Raw genomic sequence first — 12,814 nt, 5'->3', positions numbered from 1 at the left:
TAAAACTTCTCCAAACTCGCTCCAGCTTATCTTTTAACTGCAGAGCAGCGAGGTCTTGATTCGGGATACAGACGATCACTTCTGGAACATTCTCGCACCGAGCCGATTTCTGCTGGAGCCTTGCTGAAACATTCTTGCTGCACTCGCTGATGTTTTCACTGCCTTTCAGAAAATGGATTTTTAGGACCCGCAGACAGAGAAGGCCTCACAGGACAGAGATTTCTGCAGTGCAGCAAAGTAAAAGTACTCATGATGTGTAGTTGAATGTGAAAACATGCAGAATGATCCTTTAATATCAGCATTATGGCGCCGCATCTCAAACCTCGACCTTCTAACAAAACTACCTTCAGATTTTTAATTTTTAAATTGTAAGAAAATATGATGACGACCTGACACAGATTTAGCTTTTAACAATAAAACAAACACCGAGACGACTGACTCCGGTGAATTTGGCACCTGTTTCATCCACAACGCCATCAAAAGCATCACTTCCACCACTAAACCACCCCATTATCCCAATTACACACAATGCTCTGCAGCGGCCATCCAGACAGCCGATCGCCACGGTGACGAAGCCGCCGCCGCCATCGCCGCCGCTCATCCTCTCCTCTCTGCTCTGCCTCCACTCAGAAAGCTCGTTAGCATTATTATTATTTCAATTATGCTAATTGCGGCTGCATCCACTCGTCGCAGCGCCTCGCATCCGGCTGTTAGCACTTGGCACAAGGTGTAATAAAAACAGTATCGATGGCACACGGCTCGCTCAAACATGCCCGGAGTGTAAATCACACGCCAACAGCCAGAGAGGAGAAAAATAACACACACACACGCACGCACGCACACACACACACACACATACACACACACACACACACACAGAACAAACAAAGTGAGGCAAACGAGGGCCGCGGCCGACGAGCTGCACGTTTCCACCACAAAGCCTGAAATTAAAGGTCAGCGGGAGTCGTGTCGAGCACTCTGCAAACAATTACTGAGCAAGACAGCAGGTCCTGTCACACACACACACACACACACACACACACACACACACGCTGAATAAATTCACCACTTGATTATTGCTATAGAACCTGCTCAGTTCATGGTTTCTGGTCTCAGATTACTGGCCAATCAGCTGTCAGCCGGTGGTCCCAGTGAAGAACGTCTCCTACTGGTCGAACACCTGCTTCAGTGTCGTCAGGCTTCGTTCAAACCAGCACAACTTTATCTTAAATTCTACCGGAGATCTCAGAGTTTCCAAAGAAACCAAATGTGTGTGTTGGCTAATGTGTCTAAATGGATGCAGCAGACGCACAGATGCAGCCATAAACACGTGGAGTGTGAGGTTCGAGCATTCGATCGTCAAACAGCTCGAGAGAAAAGCAGACGCGACACGAGTGTCGTACGCGCCGCTCATCGGGGCACAAACGGTAATGAGGAGGTGAGCTCAGAAATAAAACAGCTGCTAGCCCGCTGCTAACAATGTGTGCTCCTTCTTAACCGACCAGACCTGCAACAACCCGTAACTTGGGTTCCTAGCAGAGATGTACCGCTCAGACTTGGACTGGAGTCCGAGGTAAACACTGGACAGGTGTCCACACATGTGAAATATGAATGAGATGGTATCAGACAGGCCCTGCTGGATGCTGAAGCATCGCGCCTCTGCTGTCTGTTCCATTAAAAACACGATGAAAGGAGCAGCCGAGCACGACGGAGCGGTTCAAATCTGAGCAGCAGAGGTGGAGATATTCTGACTGCCAGTCCACAACTCTGGGTCCTGCATTTCCCACAATGCACCTGGGCAGTGTCTTTCATTACGGCCACGTCCTTCAAACTCCTCAGCTGCAGTTTGTGACAGACTGTGATCGACATTTGTCGTCTCCAAATAAAATTAACAAACACCGAAACATCGCTTTCATCACGAGACTCCTGAAACGTTTTGGATCTTCACTTGGCGGTTTTGCTCGCTCAGATTTGTGACTTCACCGAGTCGACTGATGACCAAACACAACCAGACTGAGTTCAACTCGCGTTGAGACACAAGCCTCTGGACAACAGCCTGGACACCCAGCAGCTGCTGCTGCTGCTGCTGGGGGGTGGTGCTGCTGCTGCTGCAGCCTCCTGGAGACACGCAGAGAAAACAGTCCAACACCAACGTCAACGACCTTTAACCTCTCTCTATCTAAATCTAAAATACAGCAGCACAGGAACAAAACACTGGAAATCATCTGGATCCTGTTCTCTTCATACACACACACACACACACACAGACACACACACACACACACACACACACACACACACACACACACACCATGACATTAATCAAACAGGAGATGGAGTGTGACCGCTGTTTGAGTCTTTAACCAGCGTGGCCTGCCGCCTCACACTCACTCACACACACACACACACACACACACACACACACACACACACACACACACCAGCCTAATGAGCTGTACAGCACACACGCACACACACAGGCTGGCTGCCAGGATGTTAATCAAATAAACAGTGGATGTTTAAATCTGATTCGGTGGAAAACAAACTCAGAGCAAACACACTCTGACAGGACACACACTCACGCACACACACCTACACACACGTCTCAATGTTAATCTGGGCAGAATTCAAACCAGGAATGATGCGATAGGCTGACTGGATGCTAACAGAGGCTAACCCTAACTCCACGGGGGGTTGATTTGATCCTGAGAGGACGTCACCTGGAAGGTGTTTGAGGTGTTTTCAGTCCTAACGCTCATCACATTTAAAGGTTTTCTGTGTGAATGAAGCGTCTGTGTGGACCTGGGGGGTGACGGCAGTGCTTCAAATTAAATTCAATGTATTTGTAGTTGAACTGAAATTAAAAAGACTTTCTGCTCAGAAATAAAACTTCATCATCAGTGGAGTTTAAACTAAAATAACTGAAGGGAAGAAACCGAACCAACGCACGTTATGACATCACACCTGCAGCTCCGACCAGCACACACACACACACACACACACACACACACACACACACACACACTCTGTCTACTGTACATGAACAATATGTGCATATTTTAACCGTCCAAACCTGACTTCCATAGCAATTAGAGAGGAAGGCCTGTGTGTGTGTGTGTGTGTGTGTGTGTGTGTGTGTGAGAAACAGAGAGAACACAGGCCTGACTGGATAAATGTATTCGTGCATAATTGTGCAGCCTTGCATAAATGAACACACACACACACACACACACACACACACACACACACACACACACACACACACACCAGTTTGGTTAGCTCTTATTAGCCGTGTAATATGAACTAATGAGTTGAGGCTGAAACATGGTGAGAAGACAGACTGTGTGAGTGTGTGTGTGTGTGTGTGTGTGTGTGTGTGTGTGTGTGTGTGTGTGTGTGTGTGTGTGTGTGTTACATCATTGGATGAATATCTCTTCTTCTATAGATTCTCCTCCATCTCTTTTGGAAAAAAGCTGCATCATTTTCTCCTTTTTAAACATTTGACTGTTTTACCTTTTACTAAAAGTAATCAGATTTCTTCCTCTGATTGCCGTATTAATTTATTTAGTTGTTTTGCTGCAGGAACAAACTGAGGCTTCTGTCTTTTATGCTGATTTGAGGACGGTGACTCCATCACAGACGTACTGTGGGGGGCTTTTTGGTACGTCGGGGGTCCGCTGTGGGATCAATGGCGGCAGCGGCGGCGCCATCGGGGAGGGAACGCCCGCTCACTGATTTCCATTTGTGCACCTTAATAGTGTGTGTCATTCCTAATTAGGGCGACTGGCTCGGGGAAACGGTGGCTCGATGCTGGAATGGCTGCTCCTGTCATGCTGCAATTACCAACAAATTAGTCTTTAGACTGAGGGGCTTCTGCACACGCTCACACACTCCTGACCGAGCGTGTGTGTGTGTGAGCTGTACGTGTGCTAATTAGTGCGTTCTGCGAGGTGTTCGACGTGTGAAAATGCATCGTAAAAGCAGGCGAGGTTTCGCGGACGTCAGACGTCGACCTGCAGCTGTTTGTTCACCTTCAGCCCGACGACGACAACAATACTAAAACTAACACACACGTTAAACACACTGCGGCTGCAATCAACAGTTCAATCATTAACACTCAGCAACACGTGGAGACGACAGCAAACGAGTCGTCTGACGGAGTGAAAGTGAGCTTTGGTGGTCAAACATTGTAAAGTGACTTTCACATCGTCTGATTCTTCTGATATATTAGAACAACTGAGAAGAGAAGAGAAGTAAATTCATCTGCAGGTGTCGACACGAAAGGTCTGAATAAAGACGTAAAACAGCTGATTTATCAAAGGGAATCTGGAGAATAAACAAGTCAAACATCAATCAAACTTTTGATTTTCTCTGTTTATTCTGCTTGTGGTGCATTCAGGGTTCCGTAAATCTGACTATTTCTGGTCAAGGAGCTCAAAATTATTTTGAACCTTTTTGGCTTCAAACTCTCTTTGAGGCTTTTTTGGACGTGAAGAAGAATCTGAAATGTTTGCAGGTTTATTTGTGATGTTTTAATATTTTAGCTCTCTGCTGTCAGGATGGATGGAGAGCTGGACTAATGCAGCTGTGTGTTTCCTCTACTCAGCTGTTTCCTCTAAAACACATCGTTCACCGACACAGTGCCTGTCACACACACACACACACACACACACACACACACACACACACACACACACACACACACACACACACACACACACACACACACACACACACACACCCATTACTCCGGTCACCTGCTCCTCTCAGACGCCGCTCGGGTTAATTGTTTGCAGCTTTTTTGCGTCGCTGCTTCTGATTAGCTGCTCGGCCTGCGGCGGCTGACATTCAGCAGAGGCCGCGACGACACAAAAGAGCGGCGCTCGAGCGTCGACGGTTTATTTACACGAGTCGACTTCACTTCCACCGCGGCGGCAACGACGTGTCGGCGAGAATTTACAGTAACGAGGCTGACGCGGCAGCTGCCAGCTGTTTAATTATCTAACACGTTTTAAGGCGGCGTTCAGGAGAGTTTAATTTTGTGTACGTGAAGAGGAGGAGGGGGGAGGAGGGGGAGGGTGTTGACAAATGCAAATGCAAGAGGAAGTGCATTTTCTCTCACCCAGGTGGGAAAACGAGACGGTTAAAATGGGGGAGGGAAACCGGGCGATGAGCGGCTGAGGCCTCGGCTGACCTCCTCCATCATTCCTCCGCCGCCGTCACGACTTACGGCTCTCTGATAAAAAGTCTCTCGCCGCTCAGATCCATCACTGCCAGACTCCACATATCCGTCTCAAACAAATCCCCGGCCCGCCACCTACCCACCCGCCCTCCCGGCCGCCCACGGGGAGCGCCGAGCGGAACGCCAAACGCCCAATGATTGAGCCGATGACGAATGACACCGCCGACGAAGAGGGGAATCCCCCGGTTGACGATTATTCAACTAATCCAAACCCTACCTGAACTCCCCCACCTCCCCCTGAGCCTGAGAACCTGTAGTTTATAACCCCCCCCCCCATCCTCCCTGTGACCCCAGAGGACAGAGCTGGGTGTGGAGGGCAGGATCACTCACTCCGCTCGCTCTTCTCTATTCCTTTTCTATCTGCAGCGTGTCAGGGAGGGCCGAGGGAAATCTGTCCCCACACACACACACACGCACGCACGCACACACACACACACACCTGCCAACGCATGGAACACCTCCATCTTAACACTTTCTTTCTGCCTGTTATTGAGTCCTAAAAGTCTGTTCTTCCTGTAAAAACCAGCCTCTGACAGAGAAACCGCTCCAACCAGACTTCACTGCAAATCCACTTGTTTTAGGAATTTTCCAGAAATGAGCTTCAGCATCATTAAAGAAGAAATATTAAAGGTCGACATGAACAGAAAACAGCGTTTCATCCTGGAAGCTTTTCCAGATTCTGTCGAGTGAAACAGCGTCGGACAGTTTTTGTTTGTTCGCGTTAGAATATTTTTATCATGAAACATCCTCATCGATGTCACTTGTGTCCGACATTTATCAGCACGGGTGCAGATTTGATGCATCAGAAACCAAAAAGCAGAGAATTTAATCACAAGAACGATCAGAATAATTCTCATGGAGCAGAGAAGGTGTAAACACGTCATCATTAAAGAGGCTGTTTGACTGCAGACGTCCACAAACTGAAGAGCAGAAATCTGACCGGCTTTAAGAGAACGACTCGATCAGAAGAGCTTCCGTGTCGATTAAACGCATTTTTTATGAGATCTTGTTGTTCAACGTGTCAACAGCTGGACAACAACTGGAAACAGTGTGAATGAAGACACTTTGGATTGAGATCAGGCAAAACGAAGAAGTCGTCCAGTAATCAGACTGGGCCTCCAGCAGCGTTCACCTTTCATGTTTGTGTAACTCGGGGCAGATTGTTTGCTTTAGAGCCCGGCCTGGGGGGGCGGGACCCCACCGACACCGTACTAAACCATCACATTTCAGCCTGAGGGTTTTCAGGGGTCCCCCATCTGACTCAGGACAGGGTTTACAGTCCGACATGCTGTCATCTCTCAACCAGCTGCTTCGTCACAAAACACTCAAAAACACCAAAGAGTCAGAGAAAAGACACACACTCCAGCCTCCACCCGTCTGCACCGCCAGACCTCCACTCTTTCTACACCTCCCACCCTCCATCAGACCTCCACACCATCTACACCACATGACCTCCACTCCGTGCAGCTCTCTATATAAAGATTCACACTACAGGACTGCCTGTACTGGACTTAAACCAGAGTGAAGAAAACTGTGTGTGTGTGTGTGTGTGTAACAGTATCTTACACACACACAGTATCTTACACTAGCATATATGATGTATGAAACACACACACAGATCTTAACACTGACGCAGCAGCAGTGACCTCTGACCTTTCCAACAACAACAGGTCTGGGTTTTGTTGTGAACATGAAGGAAAAGGTCTCGTGTGATCTGAGCTGGGATGAATCTCTCACATGAACTGACGTCCACAGGTGGAGGAAAACGTATTTTAAACCACTTCAGGTTCACTTTATGGTGCTGAACACTAACAACGTCCCCGTTTTAAATCCAGCAGGGAACCTTTGTTACCTGCCGGCTCCCATCAGGTCTGTCTCATAAAGAAATGAACGGCCTCAGGTCAAACACTAATAAAATGAGCGCTTTCAGCTTGTTTGTATCGTTTTCTCTTTAACTCAGGACGTGTTTGACAGGGTCTGGGTTTTCATATAAAGTATTCCTTCACGGGACATTTACTGGTTCCTCCTTCAGATCACAAGTCGTCCTGCAGTTTGTCATCAGCGTCTTCAGCTGATGCTGTGACACCATCAGTGGTTTCAGCTGTGCAACAGAGGGGCGGAAGTGTAACACTAATACTTGAGATTTTAGCACAATAACTTCCCGATGAAGGTCTGCGGGGACCGAAAAACTGTTCAACAAATATGTGAATGTGACAGCAGGAATAAAACACGGCACGACAAAACCTCACACACACACAAACGTGCGTCTACACTTGTGACTTTTTGCAGAACAAAACAAAAAGGAGGAGAAACATGAATCTTGAATCTTGGTGCATGCGAAGCGACAGCAAACAGCTGCAGACCGACATCGATTCCACGCAAACACATTTCACCGCTCGGGATTCAAACCGGCGTCGTCCTGCGGCCCCCAGAAACAAGAAGCACACTGAACACTGAGCGCTGTGAATGTGTCTGCAGATAAATAATCTGCACAGATTTACAGCTTCTCCTTCAACAACAACACGCTCTGAGGACCACCGTCAAACGTGCTGCAAGCTGCTGGATGAACGTTGACTTCAGCCTCCTGCTGCTTCACAGAAAACATCTTTATTATATTTCTGCTCCTGAATCTCATTCACATATCTTCATGTTGTCACTGTTTGGATTATTGGTTCTCTTTGAGTTTCAGCCTCTGCGTCCTGTTTCTAAATGTTTTTAACTGACGCTGTGGCTGCTCGACTCGAGCTGTCACGCACCAAACTCCAGAGAAAAATCACAGATTTCTGCTGAGCTACAGACGTCTCAAAGCGTCGATTCAAGGATTCAAACTCAGCATCTGGACAGATTTTAACATATAACAAACTGTAAGAAGTGAGTAAAATACGACAGAGATATGATCAGAGTAAATTACGGATCATTTGTGCTGGAGGTGCAGAACAGAAGCAGGAACTTTAGTCAGACCACTCTGGGTCCAGGTCTAGTTTGTTGGTTTGGCTCAGGATTCCCTTTGTCCCCTGATTTACTGGTTATTAGAGAACAGATCTCAAATCCGAAACACTGCAGGTCAAAATGAAGGTTTTTGGTTATTATTGTGGGTGTATTAAATTATTTTTAAAACAGTGGAAAACATCCACAGCTTTACATCATAAATATTACGGAGTCTCTGATTGGCTGATGAAAGGAGAGTTTGATGAAAGATGAAAACTGACAAAGATCCTGTTTAGGTTTAATTCCGATTGATTCTCTCTCCTCACCATTTCTTATGTCTTTAATTCAATTTATGTGTTTATTATCTATTTTCTGCATTATATCTGACATGTTTAAATTATTTCCTTTAAAACGTAAAAACCTGAAAACAAAACGTCAAAACGTCTGAAGTGGATCGCGATGATTTAAAATATAATCAGATCTGCGAGGGATGAAGAGGAGGAGTGAAGTGAGTCTCCAGCTGCTCGTCCGTTCATTGAGTTTAAAGTTCTCGTTTCAACAGTTTCCAATCGTTCAACCTGATCAGCTGATCGCTAATCAATAATCTGAGTGATCCAATAACAAACAGCTGCAGCCGAGTAGTTTTTACATTTTCATGGATTCTCAGAATAAAACAAACTGAATCTCGTCTCTGTAGATCAACAGTCTGTGAAACATGTGAGAAACTGTTTAATATTCATCTAATATTTCCAGTCTTACAGCATCCAGCCGTGTTTCCATCACAGCTGCTGCTTTGTCTCTCTGAGCGTCCTCCCTCTGTCTGTCCCTCACTGTTTTCTGTCTCTAAATGGACGATAGATGTTGTCTAATTTGTGATATTTGATTCTGGGTTTCACACATCCGATTGGAACGGGCATCTTCCTGTGACTCTCAGCACAAAGCACAACACACACTCACTCAGTAATCTGAGACTTCCATTATTTATCTGCTTCAGGAACACAAAAACACCACGAATCTACAGTTTCTCCTCTGAAAACTACGAGGGAAACGGACCGAAGTGACAGGAGAAACAGAGAATATAAAGACAGCATCTGTGGTGCTGCTTCGCCTCATTCAAACGTTCATTTGAGGAGGTTTGACTGTGTGTCAGTGAGTGAGCTTCTCTGGACGACCGGCTCGGTAAACTGACGCCGCTCCGACACACTCTGACGACCATTTCTACCTCAAACGAGCTGAAGACAAAAAGAGACGTTTTTTAGGTGAGGTTTGGTTCATGTACATTAAATTCAGCCTCCTACACACGTGGCTCTGTGCTGCGTTCACATGCAGGACTTTTCTCTTGCTGTCACTTCAGTCTGGATTAGCGGATCTGATCCACCAGACTGCTGATTCTTCCGTCGGACTGTTTCGGACTCTTTTAATGTCACGTCGTGGTTTTCCCTCTGACGTCTGTTGTTCTGTGGATTTTAAAACCCTCTGATGAAGTTTGAATCTGAGGCAAAAATAAACTTCACGTAACTTTATTCTGTATCTGTTTAATGTTCCTGTCATGTGTGTCAAAGCCAATGAGCATGAGTGTTAGCAGCTGTATGTGCTGCACACATGTGCTGCACATCAGCACACCAACAACAAGCTGATCTGTTTTCAGATCAGAGCTGAAAGCATTCGGACATTAATTCACTATTCCAATGACAGAATATTAACTGGCAATTGTTTTGTCGACTGATTAATCTGCAGTAATTTTTCAGCAAAAATGTCAAAACTGGTCTGGTTGCAGCAAAAAAAAAAAGAAAGAAAAGAAATATCAGCTTCTGTGATGCAGATCACTGATTTTGGGTTTTAGGCCGCTGATCAGACAAAAATAAACATTTTAACATGTTAACTTTGACATTTTATACCGTTTGCTCCATTTCTACAGAGCAAAGGAATAATCAATGATTGGAGAAAACAGCATGTTAGTTGTCACGGTGTGGTTTTATGATAAATATTATTTTTTGGCTGCTGCCGCTGGCTGTGTGTCTCTTTCTGTCTGTTTGGACAATCAAGTTTCACTCAGATTTAAACGTCCTCATCTGAAGCAGCCGTTTCAAACGTGTTTTCAGTGTTTAACTGTCAAAACGACGCTTTGTTGAAATGGTTTAAAAAGTGAAAATTAAACAATTATGTTGCAGCTTTGGGAGCTGGATACGATTCATTTTGCAGACGTGTGTACTGACACATGTTTAAAACCACACAGGAATGATGAGGACCTGGATTAAAGTTTGGGGGGAGCGGACACACGTGTTTGTGGAGGTGATGGATGTGCTTCTGTGAGTTGGAGCTTCGTCAGACTGTTAGAGAAGGAGCAGCTGATGGATTTTCTCTCTTCGTGTTCAGGTGATTTAAACCTGAGGCAGCGCTGCAAATCTTACATTGATTTATTTGAGTTAAGCGGTCAAATTTCACATCAGCTCACCTGCGTCTCCCCGAGAGAGGCACTTCGGCAATTTAGACCCTCCAAACTCTCATTATTAACCTCATATTTTACCAGAAAAACTCGAGACCAAGATGAAGGAGATTTTTATGACCTTTAAAAGCTGAAAAGATTTTTTTTTTCAAGCTGCAATATTTAGCTGAAATTAGGGATTTTGGTCATTCAGATTTCCGGACAGTTGATGCTCTGAAATTAATGGCATTTCTTCAGCTTTGTGGGGCTTTTAGAGGCTTTAATAATTGTAGAATTGCTGACATGGATTCATTTCGGAGTGAAACTCGGGAGTCTGCCGGGCTGCGTGTTTCTATCACGGAGGTCCCGTTGACTTATTTAAGCCTGCATGTGAAAAGCTGCACAACCCTTTAATTTAACTTGTGACCCAGTTAAATGTTGCTTTATTTCTTCCGCGAGTTGGTTCATAAATAAAATTAAATTCAGTTTGTAAATTCAGTCCACCGCTTTAGATTTTGTAAACGATGTTTGTGTATGAGAGAAAATCTGTGTGTGACTTGGTTAAATATTTCTGTTCTGATTCTTAGAAATATCCTCGAACTAAGGTTTAAATATTCTTTAAGAATGAAAGCGAGCAGAAGCCCGCAGCGGCTGCAGCTCCGCGCTCCTCCCGCCGCGTCTCTGCGCTCTTTGCGCGCGGCGTGTTCGTACAGAAAACCAAACCAAACCAACCCGCTCGTCAAATTTGTTTCAATGAATTATCAGCCGCAATGTGGGAAACGTCAACATTATTTCAAGCAGAATTTCGGCTTTTAAAGACCCGCGACAGCAGCAAAGCAGCTCGGCGCGGGTATCCGCTCGCACCGGGGAGCCGGTGAACCCGAATCCGTCGGACAGTTTGAGGGAGACGGTGTGATGGGCTGCAGCTCAGCGCTGAAACATGAACCGTGCTGCTCTGTTCTACTGAGACAAACGACTGTTCGCGACCGGCATGGTTTCACGTCTGATTTTGTATTTTTGTCCAAATAAATGTGAATTTTTCTGAATGCTAAACGTCATTTTTTACATTAATTTTCACAGTAAACCAGGAGCCAAAAGATTTCCGACATGTCCAGCTGATGCTGTTGTTGGTGGTAATTTACACTAAAAGTTCACAGTCCTGCTTTTCGGTTTTTACTGTTTTAATTCTCGTGTTTTTCCAGCAGCGCGTGCACTGTCCCTCCTCCCGGTTTGCTTTGTGTTTAGTATTTTTCTCAACTAACAACCAGCACTGACACCTCGGCTGGACTTGGACTGTCTGCAGGAGCAGAAGCAGCTCAACTGCTATAACTTTTTTCGTCTTTTGCTCTGCAGACTGTTCGGGAACCTCCGCGCGAGTCACTTTTCAAACGGATGCTGGAGGATAAAACATGACTTTCTCCTTCACGCTGGAGTTTTCAAACTGTGGCATAAGTCGACGGGTTGGCACCGCGGGCAGCGCACAGACAGGAAGAGTTGCATGGTTTTGCTGATATTTTTACCTCTGGGCCGCTGTGTTGGCGTCCAAAATCCCTGCGCCCTGCATCCAGGAGCGGACCGGGGTCATGCCGGTGGGGAGCGGCTCCTCCTTCATGGTCAGGGCCCCCCGGGGGAGGCTGTCCTGGATGGAGAACATCAAAGTGTCCTTCTGGGAGCTTTGTCTTCACCAGAAACAAGAAAGAAGAAGAATAATCCTCCCTGTACCAGCCACTCAAAAAAGCCAAAGGACCACCTGGATTAAGGTGGAGAAAAGAGGAGATGAGGAGGAGGAAGGAGGGGAGGAGGGACACACGAGCGAGCTTCCCCAAAGTACCGGGTCCTGATCCAAAGAAGAGCCCCGGATCCCTCTGGGTTTCTCCGGGGTTGTTTTAGATCCCAGCCCCGGCTCGCAGCTGCCCGGGCTTTAAACCTGCGTCTCTGTCAAGTTAAAAGAGGGCGGAGAGAGGCGCGGAGAGCCGGGAGAGCATCTCAGAGGAGCCAGAGACAGAGAGACGGAGGAGAATCAGCCGGGATCCGGAGAGCCTGACGCCGGGAGAACGGAGCGTGGAGAGCCGGGGATCAGAGGGAGGCGAGCAGCCGCGGATTGAGGAAAAATGAAAAGTGGGATAAAAAACAAGCCACCGCTTCAAAAAGGAGTAAAATGAAATGATTAGCAAACAAGAGGGAGGGACGGACCGTGGAAGGCTGCTGCTCCCGGGGGA

At 46.4% G+C, this 12,814-nt stretch overlaps 1 protein-coding gene across 4 annotated transcripts in view; it reads right to left on the bottom strand.

Moving 5' to 3' along the window:
* LOC121611160 (transcription factor COE3-like) overlaps positions 1-12,249 on the bottom strand; it is a 120,906-nt gene extending 108,657 nt beyond the window's left edge. For all 4 annotated transcript variants that reach the window (XM_041943546.1, XM_041943547.1, XM_041943545.1 and 1 more), the window contains exon 1: positions 12,116-12,249. In XM_041943546.1, the coding sequence (XP_041799480.1) occupies positions 12,116-12,249 (134 nt within the window). The remainder of the gene's footprint in view (positions 1-12,115) is intronic.
* Between the last annotated feature and the right edge of the window lie 565 nt (positions 12,250-12,814).

Source organism: Chelmon rostratus, chromosome 9 (genome assembly GCF_017976325.1).
Source record: "Chelmon rostratus isolate fCheRos1 chromosome 9, fCheRos1.pri, whole genome shotgun sequence".
Taxonomy (NCBI): Eukaryota; Metazoa; Chordata; class Actinopteri; order Chaetodontiformes; family Chaetodontidae; genus Chelmon; species Chelmon rostratus.
Note: the sequence above shows the minus strand (reverse complement) of the source record. Positions and strands in the feature narration are given on the sequence as shown.